At 39.6% G+C, this 22,991-nt stretch overlaps 1 protein-coding gene across 1 annotated transcript in view; it reads left to right on the top strand.

The window, feature by feature from the left end:
- Positions 1-249: 249 nt before the first annotated feature.
- Positions 250-22,991, top strand: part of LOC148899626 (multiple epidermal growth factor-like domains protein 9) — a 57,945-nt gene continuing 35,203 nt past the window's right edge. Inside the window, exons 1-2 of the mRNA XM_088995016.1 lie at positions 250-854; positions 11,200-11,404. Coding sequence (XP_088851142.1) covers positions 359-854; positions 11,200-11,404 — 701 coding nt within the window. The 5' untranslated portion in view covers positions 250-358. The remainder of the gene's footprint in view (positions 855-11,199; positions 11,405-22,991) is intronic.

The following is a 22,991-nucleotide window of genomic DNA, read 5'->3' as shown; positions in this document are numbered from 1 at the left end:
AGTTTGTTGTTGGAAATGAGAAATATTTTTTAACAAAGACATTGTTTTCGACACACTGGGTTCGTCGAAAAAAAAATCCAGTAGGAGTCTTTGCTTTCTCGAAATGATTGTTGTGACATTAGACCAATCAGCTATCGGGAATTGTTATTTTATTGTTTTACACGGGTTCCTATTGGCGCGTGTAATAGGGGTTTGGTCTATGGGGGAAGTTTGGTTGCAGAGCAATGACTTGTGGTTCGTGAGGCGACTCGCAGTATCGTAAGCGGCCAGGAGACATCAATGGTGGAGTACGCATCCATTCAGTGAAAGGTCTGAGAGAGACCGTTACTGGCGCTTACATGGAGAGCTGAGACTGAATATGAGATTAACGTACTTAATGATGTACATATCATTGCTTGTGCTATTTGTTTTGTATGTATATATCGGGTTTTCTGAAGCTGCACCTCGCATCAGTCTCTACGATGCGTCTCCTATCTCCAGGAAGCCAGATACAGACTCCGACACTTGGAAGACCTTCCATTCGGATACACATCGCCGTTTACCCGAGAATCGATTCGCTTTGGCAAAGTCGTCTGCTCTGGGCATAGTTAGCCATACCCCGCAAAACATCAATCTTTCTGCGCCTACCGCTGATTTTGACGTCGGGGACAATTCGAGCGCTAAAGAAGAAATTGCACCGCTCAGTTCCAGGTTAAGCGCTCCCAGCAAAAGATCCACTGATGCACACACATCTTTATTTGCCCCGGAGAAAATGCTACAGACAATGATGTCCGTGGTCTCTCAGCGGACAGACAACGATGCGTGGTCGGCAGATAGAATCGACACATCTGTTACTTCATTGGAGAATAGTCAAGGTGAGTGTCGTCGAATGCGATATGAGTGAAAGTGGATCGTTGGAACTCAAAGATTTTTGTTTCAAATGGGCGAAACACAAATGAAAGACTCGTGCGTGTATCAACCAAGTCACTGATATGCACCGTATCTGCTCGAAGAGGGAGGATTGCACTGTGCGTTTGACGCAGAGACCAAATATTGCAACAATGGGAAGACCGCTTCAGTTTTTGAATGATGCACCCCGTCAACGAATTTCAATGTACCGTGAAGTATGATGTCTTCCTGTTAAAACAGTACCCGCGTGGCGTTAACATTAACACGGCCTCCACGAGGCCTGTTAAAAAAGATGTGCCACATTTTACAGCGTATTGGATGCACGGGTGGAGGGCGGGGGTATAAGATTGATCCTGTTGTTCATTGAGGCTATCCAGTGTGCCAGGCCACACAGCATCCACACATAACTATGATGACTGTATTTCGTCTATCAGGATTCGTATTGAAAATAAATTCCATTCAGATCAAACGGTTTATGTCACTTGTTGTGGATGAGAATATGTAGAACCCCAGGATACCCAAACAAAATGGCCAGTCGGCAAAAGCCATGAATGAACATTGACAATGGCACCCATTCAAACATCACTGGGTACGGCTTGATTAAGCCCCAGCCAGAAGCAGAGTTGTTACAGTAAACATTTCGATATCCATGTGAGGCAGATAATTGTGTTGTTATTTTTCAAATGAATTGTTTCTACTAAAAGTTCATCAAGCTAAATTTACCAAAGCATTCTTTTTTCTTGATAAATATTTTATAAAAAATATTTGTTCACAAAATGGAAATACTTATTACCTCCTTCTGAAGGGAACAGCACCTTCAGAAATGTCTTTATATAGTTTTCTGATTGATTGTGGCTCCTCACATTTAGATTGTAGTTCTGCAGTGTTTTTTCATTGACCTATCCCTACTTCATTGTCGTTGTGATAAAAATAGCTTTTAAAATAGAATAAAATGCATTTGATAAAGATGAACATGAACTGAAAAACAAGACCTGCTATTGTTAAGCCTCTACATTTGACTGGAACTTGGAACATCCGCAGTATTGCAGCATCAGCATGTTAAAGAGACTTAAATCGAGAAAATTGACTTCCACTTTAACTTATCGGCCATATTGCATCAATTAAAATTAACAGTCTAAAGCTCATTCTCCTTTATGAAGTCAACAGAGAACATATTTTACTGATAGAAATGTGTGCGTTAATTGTGATAAATTAATTACACAGCCATTTTGTGCCAGTTTCAAAGCAAGTTCAGTGTTGGGCCTTTGTATTGCTCAGAAAATTGTTCTTACTGTTTTTGATAAGTTAACCAAAGCACTTTCTAAGGACCTGATGTTCTATTTTAGTTTTATTTTGTAGTTATTTGGAGATTTACAACAACAGGCATTCAATCATTCATTGTCCGGACCGCTTTATCCTCACTAAGGTAGCGAGTGGTGCTGGAGCCTATCCCAGCAATTTATTTTAATTATTCTCATTATTGATCTGTCTTTATTTTCATGTCTGTCTTTTTGTCTGTCTGGTTTTCTGCCTCTGTGTGCATTGGAAGAGAAAAAACAGATTGTTAAGAGTATCCAGATGTTCAACTGTGTAATTTTTGAACATCAATTTGGTTTGGCTAACTGTTAGCTCTTTTTTCAATTTTAAAACATTTACATAAAATACTGGGAAAAGGATGAAAGCTTCGCATTTATTTTAAACATGTTATTTTGGATTGGTTCCTTAGACGTTTTAAAGTCATAAGTTGGTGAGACAGCAAGTACAGTACTGTGGTTGGGAAAAATGCAGTGTCTGTATGCACAGTTAGGCTGTAGGTTACTACATGGAAATTTCTATATGCAGTTTGGCTTTAGGTTAATAAATGGAAACATATATTTGCTTTTGTTTGTATTTTTGTCAGTTGTCAGGCAATTAAAAACAATGTGATTAGTTACATGTGTTCGTAATTAATTGGTCGAATCAATTTTAATATAATCTAAAAATGAATGAGACAACCCCTATTTTCATTTTAAATTCGCAACTTGATTGAGGCAGAACAAACGATAAAAGAACTGTGTCATCATAACATATTTTATTGTTTTTTTCAGTCGACTTGGACAGGTGGAGTCCGAGCCATTTACTTTCTGCTGGATTTGAGACCAAAGTCCTACCGGCAACCTTTAGTTTTGACCACCAGGGGGGATATCACTGATTTTTTTTAATACATCTACAAAGAATGACAAAATAAAAATAGAATAGAACACAAGATCCTTAAAAAGTGCTTAGGTTAGCATATCAAAAACAATAAGAACACACGACCAATACAAGGACACTGAACTTGATTCAGATAATAAACAATCAATAAAACAGGCACTTAAATAGCACTGTTAATCATGGCAAACTTAAAGTGCTGAAATAAACATAAATCACTTCTAGTAGTTTACAGAGGACACAAACAAATATGCCTCATACGTGTGGTGTTGTCGTTTGTCAAAGAGCTTTGCTATGGTTAAATTGCTAATGCTTTCGGTGCTAACAGAACAGAGCTTTGGCTGCACTTGACACTGGGTGCTTTGCATTGATGTGGGAGGCTAAATGAAAGCTGCATCAATGTCCACTTCAGGCTGTTACTACCCTCAACAACTTGAACACTGGAAGCCAACACTTAAATGACAACCAACGTCACTTTTTTGTTTCTTAACTGACATCAGAAAAACGTTTTATAGCATCTAAAATACCCAAAACAGGCAGTATGATATTTTTATTCAAATGCAAAACACCAATAAAAATGACTTAAAGTGTCCAAAATCTGCAAAAAAAATTGAGCTGCGAATTGGGCATTTTCAGAAAGTCCGCCCCCAGTTCGTGACGTCACTGCAAGACGTCTTGCACAACTGGAGAATCAAAACAATGGCTTCAGATTCGGAGAATATGCTTTCTTGTTACACATCCAGTTATGAATATGATTCAAATAGTTCTGAAGAGGAAAGCATACATGTTTGCAATCGATTAAAGAAGTAATTCCCTGTCATTTTGAGGCAACATTGAGGGGAGAGTTCTCACCGAAAAAGAGGCACAAAATGGCGACCTCCTGTGGCCACCTCTGTTTCCACAGGCTGATAAATACCTTTTATAGAGCTTGGAATCCCTCTTCTGGTGGCTTTTGGGTGCAACACGAGGTCCCCAGACCAAATATTACAGCAAAATACATTGACGTGATGGAAGGACTGCTACAATGCGTCTTTTTTTCGGTCAGGGCCGTTCCTTTAGTGACGTCACGTACAGACTCGTCACCAACTCAAAAACAAGACTACCTGAATATTCAGCGCGAGTCTTAAAACGTAAAATATAGCTATATGCGGTGCAATCTTATTAAAATACGCTCAGTAGAAGTCATTTGAAGCCATTTTACAAATTATGGACACAACTTATCTGATGACGTCGGTTGTCCTTTCAAGGGCTATTAGAAAAAGGCAACCCACCTACAGAACAACAAGGGCAGATACTAAAATTTAGATTAAAGCAATTGAAAAAAAATGCACTAAAATGACTGTAATTAATTAGTCACGATTAATGTGATAATTTGACACCTCTAATTAGCATCTGTTTGGCCCCAGTGGCCAAATTAGAGTTTCCGCTTTCATCAGGAATCAGCCATTAAAGCTTGAGCTTGGTGCATTATTAAGAGTCTATCATTGTTCTATTGTAAAGGTAATTCACATGATAATATCTCACGAACAAAGGTGTCACCTTCTATCACTTGCCCAGCCCTCACAGAAAACTAGGGAACCCTTTTCTAATCCTTCAACATTTTTTTGGTAGTTTGATGCCTCGAGGAAAAAAATAAAATAAAGCAAAGTAACATTGGTTTTCACGGTAACAGTAGACAAGCAAATACTGAGCCAGGCTCGAGAGGAATTTTGAGACTTGTTCTGAACAGCCCGCCCCTGTTTGAATAACAGACATGCTGTCATAACACGTCACAACAGTCAAACAGATAAAGCAGATAGGGGAGAGGTCAGCCCAGCCCCTTTTTTCTCTCCATTGCACACATGTGGAGTCCCATGGACCAGACATCGTGTTTGTGCGTGACGATTATCAAAACACCACACCTAGTGAAAGCCCAGATTTTAAGAATGAAAACACAAATGTGTGTGTATACATGTATCTGTGTATGTGTGCGTGTGTGTGTTTGTGTGTGTGTGTGTGTGTGTGTGTGTGTGTGTGTGTGTGTGTGTGTGTGTGTGTGTGTGTGTGTGTGTTCGTCTTTTTGAGGTGAGATCTTCATGATGTGGATTTGAGACTGTTTGTCAACTTCAGGTTTGACATTTTTTCTGTGCCTGTTACTGTTGCAAAGACCCCATGAGTTTACGCACCAACAGCTTGCCCAATCACAGGCTTTTTTTTGTTGCATGAAAGCGCACAACACATGAGAAGAGCAGTAAGGTCTGAATCAGATTCTGAATCAGAGTAGCAATATATTGAAATTCATATTTAATAGCAATATATTGAAATTCATATCCAATTCAACTCAGTTTGTTTTGTTTTAAGATCTATTTTATTTTTTCCAATCATACAAATACCTCCGCTGTTGTTCAGTGAAATTGTCACGTCCTCGAGCGGATGTGACAAAGTGAACCAAGTATGAGTGTGAGGTTTTAATGAGGTTTGTCGTCACCATTAGCTGCACTCAAGCTGAGATCTGATAAATAATATATAATTTATAAGTGCTTGTCAAGGTCATTTAAGTGTCAACATATCATCGATTCTTTCTGCCAAGTATACCATCTTGACCTGAACAAAAAATGTCTGCAAAAATCAGTGTGTAATTGGCACCCAGTGGAATGCAATGGAATTGTATATTTTTATTTTAACTCCAAAATTTGAAAAAAAAAAAAAAAAAAAAAAAAAAAAAAAAAAACTAACTAAATATCCTGAAAGGACCTACCGTATAGAACCTGTCCACACCAATTTTTCTTTAAAGATCAACGATTGGATTGGATTGGATATGCCTTTATTACGATGAGAGAGTGTCCAGGATCAGTGATAAGTGTAGTTGCAGTTAATACATTTTTATTCAGAAACCTTTTGCAAATATAAACCTGGTTGCGTTTTTGTGGTTCTTTTGACTTCAAGTTGGCACTGCATGAGTGGCTGCCTTTCCAGCAGCTCATGTACAGTAAAGTCTCGTTATATCGATATTTAAGGGAGTCCGAAAAAATATCGATATAACCGGGACTATCGATATATCCGACCCTGGTTGCATGTAATTTTCTCCGTGCGTGTCACGTTCCGGCGGCGACAGTGGCAGCTGGCGGGCAGGAACGTGCGGGATTGGCGGTGGATCGCTAAGCAGGACAGAGGCGTAGGTACCGGCAATGGATTTATTAACATAAAGCGCGGGTCCGAAAAGACGCGGACCCGGTAAAAAGTTCGTGAGACACAAAAAATGACAAACTGACAATGCTAGTGGGTGAGTGGCGGCAATCCACCCAACCACACTAACTAAGAAACATAAAATGGCACACGGGGGTGCAAAACAACCTACGACGCGGTGCAACAAACAAACGCGTTCGTGGCTAAGATCATTCCTCGGGCGAAGCAAATTATGTACTGGCTACAAGTTCCAAGTACTGGCATGGCACGAGGCGAAGTATCTTCCGACGCTGGGTGAGTGCCAGCGTCGGGTTTAAATGTCCACAGTCAATGAGGAGGAAATTGACAGCAGCTGGCGAACGGCGGGAGTGGAGGCCCCGCCCAGCTGTCAACTGGCTCATGACAGTGCGTGCATAGAAATAGTATCGATATAACCGGGACTATCGATATATCCGATATCGATATAACGAGACTTTACTGTATTTAGTTTTTCTATTTCTTTTATTCCTTTCATCTTCCTTTCATAATTTTGCTGCTGTGAAATGTAAATTTCTCCACTGCAAGACTAATAAAGGTAAACCCAATCAATCCAATCCAAAATAGTTACCCATGGGGTTACATAGGGATTATGTGGGATTATGATGATGATTGCCGATTTACTAGATTGTAGATTTGGATTGGATTGGATATGCCTTTATTAGTCTCACAGTGGAGAAATTTACATTTCACAGCAGCAAAGTGATGAAAGGAATGAAAGTAGAAAAACGAAATACATGAGCTGCTGGAAAAGCAGCCACTCTCGCGGCGCCGTCTTGAAGTCCAAAGAACAAAAAAAACTAAATAAATAATATGACAGCATAGAGATAATATGACAAAACAAAGACAGAGAGACATTCATTCTTCAGGACTTGCTGTACCCTCTTTGTGATGACATGAAGCAGTTCTAGATGAAAGAGGAGAGGATCAAAGCGTCTTTCCACCAGTGGATCAGGGACGTCATGGTGGAATGTGTACGTCGACTACAAGCTAAATGTTGAAAGCAAACACGCAGCTGTAGCATCCATCTCACATCTCCTGTTCCACATAAATCCGCTTCAATTCCAAGCCGCGACAGTTCCACATAGGCATCGGCGCTCTGCGCTGACGCTCCTTTCTTCTTATCGCGGGTTCCTCAAGCCATGCATCCATCCAGCCGCAGACTGTCCAACAGCACTGACCTTTCCGCTAAACAAAGCGGGGCTGTGAAGATGCTGCCCAATACAGGCGCAAAAAAAGCACAATGGCCCCTTTGGTGTCCAGCGATGGCAGTCGAATGGCTCCGACATTCCTCCCATTCAAAAAGAGTACTGGCATATTCATGCTGCCGAAAAGGCGCAACCGTTCAGCACAGTCTCCTCCATGGATTGGATTGGATTGGATTGGATTGGATTTGCCTTTATTAGTCTCACAGTGGAGAAATTTACATTTCACAGCAGCAAAGTGATGAAAGTCGTGGTCAAAAATGCTGAAAACAATCTGTATCCGTTGTTTCTTTGTCTTTATTAAGTTCATAGAGTTGCTTGTTCTGTAGCCACACAAGAGGACACAAGCCAGTGTCTTATTGTGCTGGTCCCAAGCTCAGATAAATAGAAGGTTGTGTCAGGAAGGCCATCCGATGTAAACGTTTGGCCAAAACAAACATGCAAATTAAACCTCTGAAGATGGAGGACACTGATTCGCTGTGGCGACCCCTTGAAGGGAAACCCCCAAGAAGGAAAAGAAGAAAATTCATAAACCTTTGATTAAATTCTGTCTGATCCACGTGGTCCATGCTCTACCTTCTTCTCTCAAAATATGACTTTTCTACATTTAATTTGAAGACAACACGAGATTCACTGTAGAAGCCTGACTGAGGCGCATCCATTTTGGCTGCCATGCCAACGTGCTGACAAACCACACTGTTTGTGACAAGTCTCCAGTTGAAACTACTCAGAGCCAGACAGGGAGTGATGTTGGCTTTAACAGTTAATTCTCTTTCACTCTGTTCCTGCACAAGGACTGAATACGCACATCACATTATTATCCAGTCAATCGGCAATAAACTGTGCAACCACACTTAGACTACTTAATTGTTTGAAACGCCAGATCTACTCAAATCAATTTTACTCACCACTAACTGTATGCCATGTAGTTGCTCACCTAAAAACTGACACACATTTTTTGAAGTAAAGTATTTATTCATTTCTGTTGTGTTCATTTTCATTCATTATTGTTGATTGTTGTTGTACATTTAGCTTGTAGTCGACATGCACATTCCACCATGATGTCCCTGATCCACTGGTGGAAAGACGCTTTGATCCTCTCCTCTTTCATCTAGAACTGCTTCATGTCATCACAAAGAGGGTACAGCAAGTCCTGAAGAATGAATGTCTCTCTGTGTCTTTGTTTGGTCATATTGTCTCTATGCTGTCATATTATTTGTTATTTAGTTTTTTTTTTTTTTTTTTGTTCTTTTGACTTCAAGACGGCGCCGCGAGAGTGGCTGCCTTTCCAGCAGCTCATGTATTTTTGTTTTTCTACTTTCATTCCTTTCATCACTTTGCTGCTGTGAAATGTAAATTTCTCCACTGTGAGACTAATAAAGGCATATCCAATATCCAATCCCTTTCAGTGTGATTTGGCTAGGCGGAAGTTGCTGTGGCCTAGTGCTCTCTATTGACGAGACGTTACTGTAGTGTGTATGGCAGGTTAACGTTCAAAAGTCAATTATGTTACAACTTGCATGGGTGCACTGTATGTTGAGTGCATAGTGGGATAAATGAGAAGTGTATAGAATAGGAAATGTCAAAAGGGTTCCATTTTCTTCGATGCTTTTTCACCTTTTCGTGTCAAGATACTTTGCTCAAACAAAAGGTTGACATAAAAAAACAATACTCTAATAAACTTTAATTTGTCTGAGCCTTCCAGATTTAAATGTAGAAGACTCACTCATATACAAATCTGATTGGCTGGATTTGATTTATGGATATTTTGCACCTTATGCAAAATGTATTATCTCATTCACTGCCATTCTTGAATTTATTTGAGAATTGAAAATATGACATGGAGCGCCATTCCTGAATTTTTTCGGGTTTCGATTTTTCTTGCGGGGGTGCTGATAAAGCGCTGGCCAGACCTCTGGCAATGTTTTTTTTTTCCCTTCCCCGAGGGGGCAACATTTGCCTTTTGTAGAGCTGCCCTCACTCGCACGTCATATTACTCCAGACCGATATAATTTAGGAATGAACTCTTTTTTTTCTGATGAAAGAAGAGAGTCTAAGGTTTCTTACGCTGCATTGAATGTTTATGTAGTTCTAAAACTGAATATTTTGCGGTTCCTGGAATTTGAGTGAAAATGACAAAAACCTTGGCGTTTTTTTGCACGTCTCGCAGTGAATGAGTGAATTGTTGAATGGGTATGCCATAATTTGCCAATAAATATGACAAAAAAAATGACGATTGATCATTTCAGCAAAATAAGACTTTACATTAAAACCATAATTCTGTTCACTCTAGGAAGCTTTTGTGCCCCCTTAAGAAAATGCATTTGAAGCAATAAAAAGTGATATGATCCTCAGAGCTACACAATAGTCTGAATCTTCATGTTTTCACTTGTATATGTGTCAGATTTGCACTCTGCAGCCTAAATAGACACCAATTTCATCATACGATGAACTCATTCACTGCCATTCCTGAATTTATTCTGAATTTATGACCTGGAGCGCCATTCCGGAATTTGTTCGGGTTTTGGTTTTTCTTGCGGGTTGCTGTTAAAGCGCTGGTCAGATATCTGGCAATGTATTCCCGCCCACGAGGTTGGCAGCATTTGCCTTTTGTACAGCCGCCCGCATTTCAAGCTCAGATGACTCCAGACCCATTTAACTTCTGAATTAACTGTTTTTGATGAAATAAGAGAGTCCAATGTTTCTTACGCCGCTTTGAATGTTTATGTTGTCCTCAATATTCTGTGAGTCCTGCAATTTGAGTGAAAATAACAAAAAAAAAAACCGGCACTGTTTTTTTTTTGCACATCTGGCAGTAAATGAGTTAATGTTTGTAATCTCTCATCTCATCTCATCTCATTTTCCGTACCGCTTATTCCTCATTAGGGTCACGGGGGTTGCTGGAGCCTATCTCAGCTGTCTTTGGGCACGAGGCGGGGGACACCCTGAATAGGTTGCCAGCCAATCACAGGGCACACTGTTTGTGTGTTATGTTTGTAATCATAAACAGTCAACTGTTGTTTGTTTTTTAATTCAAATGTTTAAATGTACATGTTTTTTTTCATACACCCCTCCGATTTTCTCTGGATTGAAAGTTAATCCATGAATTTGTGAGAATTTGTAGGTTTTAATCAAGTATTTTTTCCTCCTGAATGCATTTGAACGGCCGTCAATTACACACGGGTTTTGGCTCTATGTGCGTATGTATGTGTCTGTCTGTCTGTCTGTCTGTCTGTCTGTCTGTCTGTCTGTCTGTCTGTCTGTCTGCATGTATGTATGTATGTACAGTAAAGTCTCGTTATATCGATAGTACCGCTTATTACGATACTATTTCTATGACCGCAAGGAGAAAACTACATGCGCGCAGGGTCGGATATATCGATAGTCCCGGTTATATCGATATTTTTTCGGACTCCCAAGAATATCGATATAACGAGACTTTACTGTATGTATGTATGTATGTATGTATGTATGTATGTATGTATGTATGTATGTATGTATGTGTGTATGTGTATGAATATGTGGATGTGTGTGTACAGTAATTGTGTGTTTACAGTATGTCTTTATGTATGTACCTTGATCTATTTACGGTATTTCTTCAATACCTTGAATCACCAAATAATGAAATTTCATTCAATCATGTGCATAAAATGCAGGGTTATTATTTTTTCATGCTTATCTTCTCATTCATTGTCATCCCTATTTGTCGACCCAGATGGCTTCTGTAACTGCAGCACTGGAGGAGAGGGGATTTTGTATCCAGATGAGTGTAACCAGAGCACTGGTCAGTGCTCATGTCTAGATGGCTACACTGGTCTACAGTGTGATGACTGTGAGGAGGGGTACTTTACCAATGGCACCAGCGGATGCCTGCCTTGCACCTGTGACTCATTCGGTGCAGTGAGCCACCTGTGTGACAGGTAATAGACTCAACTGCTCCAATGCTTGACAAAATACACACCGTCCGTCTGTCATTTCATAAGTGTGTGATGCGGGTGATTGTTTCACCTTGTGTCTATAATAGTATAATGATGAAATCACTCAAGATGTAGGTCATATAATTAATTACGTTATGGAAAAGAACAATAAATACATCTTTAAGACCAAAGTGAAGATGATGTTCATTCTGATGATTAGCGTATGTAAACCTGTAACCACAACTCTAAATTGTAAATACAAAAAAAAAGCGGCTCTGTAGGGCAATATACTGCAAAGTCCAGAAATATACCACAGCTAAACTGATTTCAAACATTACGGTAAAATGAAATATGATACAAAAGCGATCTGTCTGGTGCACACAGACTTTTACTGTGACTCAGCGGTTTTGATTGACTCTTAAATGTTACTTTAACTGTTTTATTCTAATCACATTTACATTTATTTCAAGCAGTACATGTCATTTCGATGTGTTGCACTTTCGTATCCTACTAGGTTTAAAGCAATAATTGGGGTTTCATGTAGTGCTCAAATCCTCAAAATAAAAATTGCATTACAAAACAGATTATTTTATTGCATTTCTATGAATTCAAATCAATGAAACATACTGTAATTCATTCATATTGTATCGAAGTTAAACTTGAGGCAGCATCCTACCACAGAGTAGTCACATGGTGCATCATTCTCCACATGTAATCATTGAATTTAATCACAAAGGCTAGTTATGTATTTGTCAACACGTTTAATTTTGACGGTAGTCTAATATAGCCAATAGGATTGGATTGGATTTACCTTTATTAGTCTCGCAGTGGAGAAATTTACATTTCACAGCAGAAAAGTTATGAAACGAAGATGAAAGGATACAAAAGAGTCGAAAAACAAAATACAGGAGCTGCTGGAAAGGCAGCCACTCTCGCGGCGCCATATTGAAGTCAAAAGAGCAAAAAAAAACAACTAAATAACAATAATATAATAATATAATGATAAAAATAATATAGATGCATACCACACATGTTTTGCCTTCCTTGTGAGGTTTATATCAAGCTTCTAATTTTTTGCGGCTCCTGAAAGATTTGTTTTTTGGTCCAATATGACTCTTTCAACATTTTGGGTCTTAACATTGGGCCTCATTCACTAAATGAATCCATACACAAATTTGATCTTAATTTGTACACCCAATTGACACTCAAATCTGTTGATGCTTTTAAAATGATCGTTCCCTCTGGTTTATGGCTCTTCACTGTGTTAGAAAATGGTAGTAAAATCAGCAGGAACCAAGGTGTTGAAGAAAATCTTGTAGACAGCAGGGACATTGTGAGGTCGGTTGAGGAGGGCCAGAGAGAGAGAGAGCCGGCCCTTTCACCTGGTTTTATCATACAGCATTGATGACATCATATCGGCCGGGCCTATCAGTGACCAGGAGGGTGTAACAGGATATCAGACTGAAAATAAAGATGTTTAATAACGGTACACCCTACAGATACGCAAAGCTATCTAATAAACTACATACATCCATATATAGACTAAACTAGAAATGAAATATAAATGGACAGGGGTCCCCAAACTTTTTCCTGTGAGGGCCACATAACTTTTACCTTCTGTGATGGGGGGCCGGTGTCAGTTTGTAACAGAAAAAGTGTGACGATCGTAGGGAGCTTCAAAAAACTGTTTTCCAGAAAGTCACACATAACCAAATAACCTTTTCCAGGTTCTTTACAGAAAAAAATCAGGAAGCGAATAATAACACTATTAATGAAATAAATAATAACTAAATAACCCTCTCTGAGTTCTTCACATCAAAAAATTAGGAAATAAATAACACTATTTATGAAATAAATAACTAAATAACTCTCTCTGGGTTCTTTATAGAAAAAAAGCTGGAAATAAACAACACTATTTATAAAAGAAATAATAACTAAATAACTCGCTATGTGTAATTCTTAGAAAAAAAGCCATGGAACATGAACTTTCTGTTGTGCCATGCACAATCTTAACAGATAAAAGTTCAGCTCAGTTGTCAGAGCAGAATCTCTCTGACACATATGAGCAGTCTCTTAAAGTTCTTGTGTTCCTTCCTTATAATCCTTTGTCGGTTCCAGCAGGCTTGTAGACACTGATGTTTGCAGCTCTCTCTCATCAACTTCCCTGTGAAAACCACAAAGGAAGCAGGTTGAGAAAGTGAACTAAGTGATACAGCACCTACACAGCACAATACATTTCATGACCAGTATGGCTGTAAAGATGGATTTTATCCCAGTAGATTTTATTATGATTATATTTGTTTATGCTCAGAAGGACTCATTCAAGTCAGAAAAGAGAGCTTACCTATGTATGTTCATCTGTGTGAACTGTGGGTCTGCATCTGGTTGGTGAGAAGTTGAATATCAGGTTCCATTGTAGTTACAGCCAGTCTCAAGCACTGATGCAAATGTTCTTCTGTCAATCTTGATCTCATCGGAGATTTCAGCATTTTTATGCGAGAAATGCTTTTCTCGCAGATATACGTGCTGCCAAAAACTGTGGACATTTTCATTGGGTATTTTTTGATGTTTGGATATGTGTCATTTGGGAGGGCGGCATAGAAGTCAATGAGACTGTTGGGCTTGAATGCGTCTTTCAGAACATCACAGTTCTGTCACTCAGGTCCAACTTCTTCATGGTTTGGTACACTTGGTCAAAAATATCCTCTCCCGTGGTAGTCCCTTTGAGACTTTGGAGGGCTGGCAGGTCCTCGCATATCTCAAAGTTTACGCTAACGCCACGAATAAAAATGAGCAGTTGCACTGCGTCTTGCACGTCCGTGCTCTCATCCATGCTAATGAAAAAAAGTCAAATTCTTTCGTCTTCTGCTGTAGCTGGGCATATACATTAATCCCGATTTCTTCACTGCGTCTGGTGATTGTACTCACCGACAGACTTACGGCATTACATGCATCTTTATTCTCAGGACACAACTCCTCCGCAACAGCATCCATACATTTCTTAACAAACTCTCCGTCCGTGAAAGGCTTACCGCTGCCGTTTAGCAACCCGAAAGCTGGCCCGAACGGTTGCCTTATTCAGCTGAGCTTGATGTACAAATGTATTCTGCTTAGACAGTAGTCCACTTTTTCGCTTTGAGAGTTTGTCTGCTCGTATTTGGCCTTGCAAGCTATCGTACTTGTCTTTGTGACGGGATTCATAGTGTCGGCGAAGATTGTATTCTTTGAATACCACCAACGCCTCTTGACAGATGAGACAAACAGTGTTTTCTTTGCATTGAACAAAAAAATAATCGTTTGTCCACTGCAGGTTAAATACCCTGCATTCTGAATCAATTTTTCTCTTACCTAACCTTTTCGCCATTATTCCGTTCTCTCTTTGACAGGAATGTTTAAAAAAGAAAACGGGTCTGGGACCAAATAGAGCGTACCTGAATGTACTCCCGGACTCCCCTCCACTTCCTCATACGTCACTTTCTTGTGTCGCTTCACATTGTGACCGACTCCTTTAGCGTTTTATTGTGAGCAGGCGTGTTTGTATTTTTCAATCACGATTATAAACAACATACATTGATTAAAATAGGAACAGATAATGATCGAAAACCGACCTTTGACTTGCAAAAGGATTTTTTATTTTTCTGGAGGCCAAATAGGAAAAACATCTGATAGCACCTCTGGTATTGTTCAGGGGGCCGGGCCAAATGTGCTGACGGGTCAGATATGGCCCACGGGCCGTAGTTTGGTGACCACTGACAAAGGATGTTTATGGATGTGTATATAAACGTTCTATGATCTGTATTAATCCATATTTTTGCATACTCTAAAATTTAGAACTCCATCAGACTATGTGTACATCCAAATAATGGTCACATTTTGAAAAAAACAACAAACATTTTTATACATTTATTAATGAATGAGATACATTGAGAGGCTGAGCCCACACCCCTTCACCGTATGTAAGAATGTCAGAAGCACTCTGTTCCAAGACAGTTTCATCGTTAACCAACGCGAGGTCTGTTCTCAATGGAACCACTCCCGTTAATCTGTTGTATAGTCTTGACCATAGTGCTGCAGCTTAATTTCATTCTGTTGGCAATCTTCTACTTTAGACAAGGGACGGGCAACTTAAATGATGGAGGGCGGCTCAATTTGTGCACAATATATGCTTTGAATGTACAGGTACATCAACAAAAGGGTTAAAAGAAAACAAACAAAATAACCTCATATTGTGATTCTCCCTCCGATCTTCCAATGCATAGGGCATAAACATTACCATTCATTGATGGCACAAAATTGCTGAACCGCAAACTAACATTCAAACCAACAATTCATTTTGTGCATTTTTTTTCAAATAAATTTGCATTAATGAGGCTCTGTGTTTGTCTTGCATTCAAAATAAACATGTCAAATCTATACACGCTCTCTGAATAGGAGACGTGGTTGTGTGCAGACCTAACCCTATTTCTGCACTATGAGGCACACCCAAAAGCCTTAATTTTCTTCAAAAGATCCGGTGAGCCTGATATGTGAAGTAATATTGAATTGCAAAAAGGTCTCACAACTATTGTTAGCAGCCGCCGACTCCATTTCCCCCCATAGAAGCAGTAATGTGCGGTGCATGCTGGAATGTATAAACGGCATTTCATTTCGTTAATCTCGTAAAATTACTTAATCCGGCGATTTATTTATTTATTTATTTTTTTTTCTCGATCTTGCTATAAATTTCCGTCTTTGGCACAATGATCAGCAATGGAAAATTCATAGTTTTTTGAACGTGGACTTAATACATCAACTGCACATATTGTCCCTTCTCAAATTAATAAAAAGAAGCCAAGATAAAAAAGCCCAGGGAGGGTGCAAAGATGCTAACAGCAACATTTAGGAAAAATAGAAGCCTAAAATATTCAATGAAAACCACTAAGGAACATACAAGTTTTAAAGAAGGATGGTTCTCAGAAATGTATATTTATTATTGTATTGTGATAAACCTTGACAAAACTTAAGATGATGCAATAATTTCTGCAAGACAGTTATGGAGATTTATTTTAGCTCTGTACTTACATTTTTGTACACTGCAAGCGGTACACTGGCTACTTTACAATGTAGCAAAGTGTGATTGAAGAATATGAGAGGTGGATTGACAAACATGACGGGTGGAATGACGTTTGTGATATACAGTGGACACTTGTTTACTTCAGTCAAACGTACAAACAGCATCAAAGATATCTAAACTGCTAATTTCGTTGACTAGAATCAAATAATTGGAAATTGATTAAAAACAGGGTCCCCCAAAAATGTACCGGCAATAGCAATTAAACTTTGAAACCAGGAGCAGTTTATCTTCACACTTTGTGGTTACCAGGACTCCGCAATATTCTTGGGGAGAACCTCTGTGCATAAGGTCACCTCACTAAGTCCATTCTAAATTTTCACTGCCACCATATTGCATTTTTTCCCTGAGCGCTGAGCCTAAAAAGCTGCACATTTCTTAATGAGAGAAATGTTGAAAGCAACAGGAGGCTCGTGGTTTGGAAAGCTGGCTAATCTGTGTACTCACAGTGATTAGCTCCAAGAGGGGTCCCCACTAGGCTAGTTGGGGTTGGCAGTGGCCAGGCTCAGACAGTCTCAGACAGACCGTAATATTCAGTTGGTCTTTATCAGAACGTACACAAAAGCAGAACCTTCTATGCCGCACCTTCATGGGCTTTCCAATGATGAATGGATGCAAAATTCTCAGACACTATTCAAAAGCACGCTTCTCTTAAAATGACATGTAAATTCAATAAATGAGGTCAAGCAGTTTAGGTGTTTTTTGGTTTACAAAACTGCAAATATCATTCATTTGTGTCACTGCATAGTAAAAGCCACACACACACACACACACACACACACACACACACACACACACACACACACACACACACACACACACACACACACACACACACACACACACACACACACACACACACACACACACACAATTTGACCTTTCAATACTTTTCCTGGAGTTCATGGAAATCATTTTGTCATGCAAATAACAACAACCAACGAGACTGATGTGTAATAACGTATATTTGGCCATGATGCAAATTTTCCGCAGACTTGCATTGTTTGCCATATGCAATTTTTTTCGTGATGAATTAACTGTGAGTTGTGTCCCAAGACACTACTGTATGTACGTGAGTGTTTAAGGTTAAAACAATCATCATAAGTGAATTCTGATTCTGATAATATCACATATCTTTGAGAAAATAGGTCTTGGTCAAAAGAGTAAATGAGGCGGCAATGTGTATAATTTCACATAATTGTTCATGTTTCTTATGTAAGAAGCAGTCACTGACACAGACATAACTCCACTTTCAAATGCCTTATGTGCAGCATAGCAGGAAATCTGATGAGTTCCACTTTTAGAACAAACAATCTTCAATGGGCATCTTCCAGTGAGCTGGAGAGGAGAGTTCAGATGTGCGAGCATTTTGTTACAATCAGCAAACTATCAGACTGCACATCTCTTTGCACATCTCTCTTATGGAATGTTGTGAAAAGTCAAAGTCTAGATCAGGAATGAGCAAACTCGGCCCGCGGGCCACATACGGCCCATTAGGCTTTTTAATCCGGCCCGCCGAACTTGTCCAAATTATAGTAAAAACAGTGTCGTGACAAAAACGTAACGGACAAAAGGGCAGACAACTCTGAAAAGTTGCCTGCCCCATTTTTCACAACTTGAAACACGATAAGGCCATCGTCACAAAGTATTTTTTTATATTAATTAAGGCTGTACCTACCACAAATGTTACCTTGCTTAATTTACGATAAATGTCCAAGGCTGCAGATTGCGCTGCAGTAGTCATTTGTCACCATGGTGCACAATGCAATGTTTGCATTGCTTGCTACAAGCCACTAAAGCCCCTTTCATAACTCTCACGTACACTTTACAGTCACGGTTTGATATAAATTCATGTTTTTTTAGCGTCACACATGTTGTTAGCTTCTTTTGAATCTTTCTTCTGGGCTGAGGTTCTGTGCATCTATTTTGGAAAATGATATGCAAATGCACAACCTTATAACGCTCGCGAAAGTCCGGAAGAAAGAAGCAGACTTCTGATTGGCTGCCGTGCCGAGTATGCAAATTTCAACTGCAGGTAGCCTATGTTTGTGTGCTTGGCGACGGTACACGTGTACTGTTTGCGCGTGAAGGCGAGGGCGTCCGTGGCGAGTTTGTAGAGCGCGCGGTCAGGACAATCCATCCATGATTCAGCGGAGTTTAAGGTATTATTCAGCTTGAATATTTCGTTGTGGAATAACATGTTTTGAATGTTGAAAGTGATTCAATTTTTCAATAAATGTTGATTTCTTAACTTTGCACCTTCGATTGAAACTTATTAAAAACAGACGCAATCTTGATAAATCACAGTGCATATGTTATTTTAATCTATTTCCATTTCCTTCTCCCAGTATCTGCGAAATAGTCTGTAAATGCGATATCTTGCATATTCCTTGAAACAAATTTATTAATTGATCAGGGATATGTTTCACATTTCAAAGACAGTTAATAAATTGGGTTGTAGTGTACTTACTGTGCTATGAGGTTTGTACACACTACATTTAAAGGACAACCGGCACCATTTTTTTTTTGCTTCCCACTGACAACAGAAAAACGTTTTATAGCATCTAAAATACCCAAAACAGGCAGGCTGATATTTTTAGTCAAATGAAAAACACCAATAAAAATGACTTCAAAATGAATCCGGAAATGGCTAGTTTCAGAAGGTCCCACCCCCTTGTTCGTGACGTCACGCCAAGATGTCTTGCCTTGCTCGAGAATCAGAACAATGGCTTCAGATTCGGAGAAGATGCTTTCTTGTTACTCATCCCGTTATGAATATGATTCAAATAGTTCTGAAGAGGAAAGCATAAATGTTTGCAATTGATTCAAGGAGTCCTCCCATGTCAATTCGAGCCGTCAATGACAGCAATGTAGCACCCAGAAAATGCAGAAGATGGCGCCCAAGCTTCGTTGGAAATGGGCTGATTTGTCAGCTGGGAATTTGTGTCAGCGCAAATCAAATAGTAGTCTTGGTGCAACACACAACGATTCACCATCGCGTCATTTATGTGTTTTCCTTCTAATTTTGCCATCAACACGAAGTTTTCAGACCAAACAAAGTACCACAAAATGCATTGTGTGTCGCTTTCTCAATCAGGGGCGGTCCAAACGTGACATCACATGGGGATCGTCATCAACTCGAACACAAGACTTCATGAATATTCAGTGCGAGTCTTAAAACGTAAACTATAGCTATATGCTGTGGAATCTTTGTAAAATACGCCCAGTCGAAGTCATTTGAAGTGATTTTATAAATTATGGACATAACTTGTTCGGAGGCGTCGGTTGTCCTTTAATTCTTTAGGTTTAATATTTCCAGCCTAAACACTCCCTCCAAATGCTCCTGGCCCGGCCCCTCTGTCAAATTTTAGAACCCATTGCGGCCCGCCCTTCAAAAAGTTTGCCCACCCCTGGTCTAGATTATCATATTACTGGGTCAGTTCTGCACCATCTTCAGTTTCACTCTTTTTATTTTTTTTAAATCTATTACTGAATTTCAAAAATTACTCTTCTCTAATACTCTGTCAATGTGCCTCCTAATCACCCGCAAACTCTAAAGCAGTAGGAAAATAGATGACTACTGTAATAGTATTCTCCAAACACTTCCGGGTGGACTAAGATGGCTAAGATGGGCTCCAGCATGCCCGTAACCCTTGTCAGAATGAATTGTATTAAAAAATGGATTGATAATATTTTAGGCATTCTAAAAGTAAAATAGGGTGGTCCATAGTCAAATGGTTAGGACGTCGACATCACAGTGCAGAGGTCAATTCCAATTCTGGCCTTCCTGCTTGGAGTTTGCCTGTTCTCCCCATTCTTACGTGGGATTTCTCAGAATCCTCCGGTTTTCTCCCACATTCCCAAATCATTCATGACATGCTTATTGAACACTCCAAATTGTCCCTTGGTGTGAGTGTGAGCGTGGAAGTGTTGTTCGTTACTTTTTGCCGTGCGATTGGCTGGCAAACGATTCAGGGCATCCCTAGCATAGTATCAGAAGACACCTTGTACAAGCTCAAGCACCCCTGTGCAATTGGTGACGATAAAACGATTCGGAGAATGAATGAATGAATGAATGAATGAATGAATGAATGAATGAATGAATGAATGAAAAGAAATAGAGATATAATATTTAAACACACCAGGCAATTTGATAAGGACAATGACGAGAGCTCATGCTGAGAAATGTAATGAAGTATGTAATGTAATGTGGGACAATTAAAGGTTTTTCGATTCTGATTCTGAAGTTTACTCTCACTAAGATGTTTTGAGCTCCACCGCATCAGACTCAAATCAAAGTGAGCTGCTTATTTTGTTGTTGCTGTGTTTTGGTGTCAACATGTTTGGGGTAAAACAAGTTGGTTCATCAAGTCATACCTGCTCACGATACTAACACTGTACATGTTTTTATACGACAGCCCGGTAGTCGAGTGGTTAGCATGCCGGCTTCATAGTGCAGAAGTCATGAGTTCAAGTTTGGATGTTCTCCCCAGGCCTGCGTGGGTTTTCTCCGGGTCCTCCGATTTCCTCCCACATTACAAAAACTTGCATGGCAGGCTATTTGAACACTCTAAATCAGGGGTGGGCAAACTTTTTGACTCGCGGGCCGCATTGGGTTCTAAAATTTGACAGAGGGGCCGGGCCAGGAGCATTTGGAGGGAGTGTTTGGGCCCGAAATATAAACCTAAAGCATTAAAGGACAACCGACGCCTTCTGACAAGTTATGTCCATAATTTATAAAATCACTTCAAATGACTTTGACTGAGCGTATTTTACAAAGATTCCACAGCATATAGCTATAGTTTACGTTCTAAGACTCGCGCTGAATATTCATGAAGTCTTGTTTTCGAGCTGATGACGATCCCCATGTGACGTCACGTTTGGACCGCCCCTGACCGAGAAAGCGACACACAATGCATTTTGGGTACTTTGTTTGGTCTGAAAACTTCGTGTTGATGGCGAAATTAGAAGGAAAACACATAAATAACGCCATGGTGAATCGTTGTGTGTTGCACCAAGACAACTATTTGAAACAAGCTGACAGAAATTCCCAGCTGACAAATCAGCCCATTTCCAACGGAGCTTGGGCGCAATCTTCTGCATTTTCTGGGTGCGACATTTCCCCCCCTGATGCCTCAAAATGACACGGAATAAATTTTTAATCGATTGCAAACATGTCTGCTTTCCTCTTCAGAACTATTTGAATCATATTTATAACTGGATGAGTAACAAAAAAAGCATCTTCTCCGAATCTGAAGCCATTGTTTTGATTCTCGAGCAAAGCAAGATGTCTTGGCGTGACGTCACGAACAAGGGGGTGGGACCTTCTGAAACTGGCCATTTCCGGATTCATTTTGAAGTCATTTTTATTGGTGTTTTTCATTTAACTAAAAATATCAGCCTGCCTGATTTGGGTATTTTAGATGCTATAAAAACGTTTTTCTGATGTCAGTTGGAAACAAAAAAAATGGTGCCGGTTGTGTACAAACCTCATAGCACAGTAAGAACCCAATTTATTAACTGTCTTTCAAATGTGAAAAATATCCCTGATCAGTTAATAAATTTGTCTGAAGGAATATGGCGTTTACATACTATTTTGCAGATACTTGGAGGAGGAAATGGAAATAGATTAAAATAACATGCACTGTGATTTATCAAGATTGCGTCTGTTTTTAATAAGTTTTCATTGAAGGGGCAAAGTTAAAGAAATCAACATTTATTGGATTGGATTGGATTGGATTGGATTGGATTGGATTGGATTGGATATGCCTTTATTAGTCTCACAGTGGAGAAATTTACATTTCAAGAAAGTGGAATCACTTTCAACATTCAAAACATATTATTACACAACGAAATATTCAAGCTCAATAATACCTACTTGTGTTAAATTCCGCCAAATCATAGATGGTTTGTCCTGACCGCGCGCTCAACAAACTCCTCACTGACGCCCTCGGCGTCACGCGCAAACAGTACACGTGTACGGTCGCCGAGCTCACAGACATAGGCTACCAGCAGTTGAAATTTGCATACTCGGCACGGCAGCCAATCAGAAGCCTGCTTCTTTCTTCCGGACTTTATCAAGCGTTATAAAGTCGTGCAATTGCATGTCATTTTCCAAAATAGATGCACAGAACCTCAGCCCAGAAGAAAGATTCGAAAGAAGCTAACAACATATGTGACTCTACAAAACGTAAATTTACATTAAACCGTGACTGTAAAGTGTACGTGAGACTCATGAAAGGGGCTTAGTGGCTCGTAGGAAGCAATGCAAACGTTGCATTGTACACCACAATGACAATCGACTACTGCAGCAAAATTTACAGCCATGCACATTTACCGTAAATTAAGCAAGGTAGCATGTGTAGTAGGTACATTCTTCATTTAAAGAAAAGACTTCATGGTTGGTGACAATGTTTTTTTATGTGATTGGTTGTCTCATTGTGCTTCAAGTTGTGAAAAAATGGGGCAGGCAACTTTTCA

The sequence above is a fragment of the Hippocampus bargibanti genome, linkage group LG04 (genome assembly GCF_051943395.1).
Source record: "Hippocampus bargibanti isolate YZ-2025 linkage group LG04, ASM5194339v1, whole genome shotgun sequence".
NCBI classification, from domain to species: Eukaryota; Metazoa; Chordata; class Actinopteri; order Syngnathiformes; family Syngnathidae; genus Hippocampus; species Hippocampus bargibanti.
Note: the sequence above shows the minus strand (reverse complement) of the source record. Positions and strands in the feature narration are given on the sequence as shown.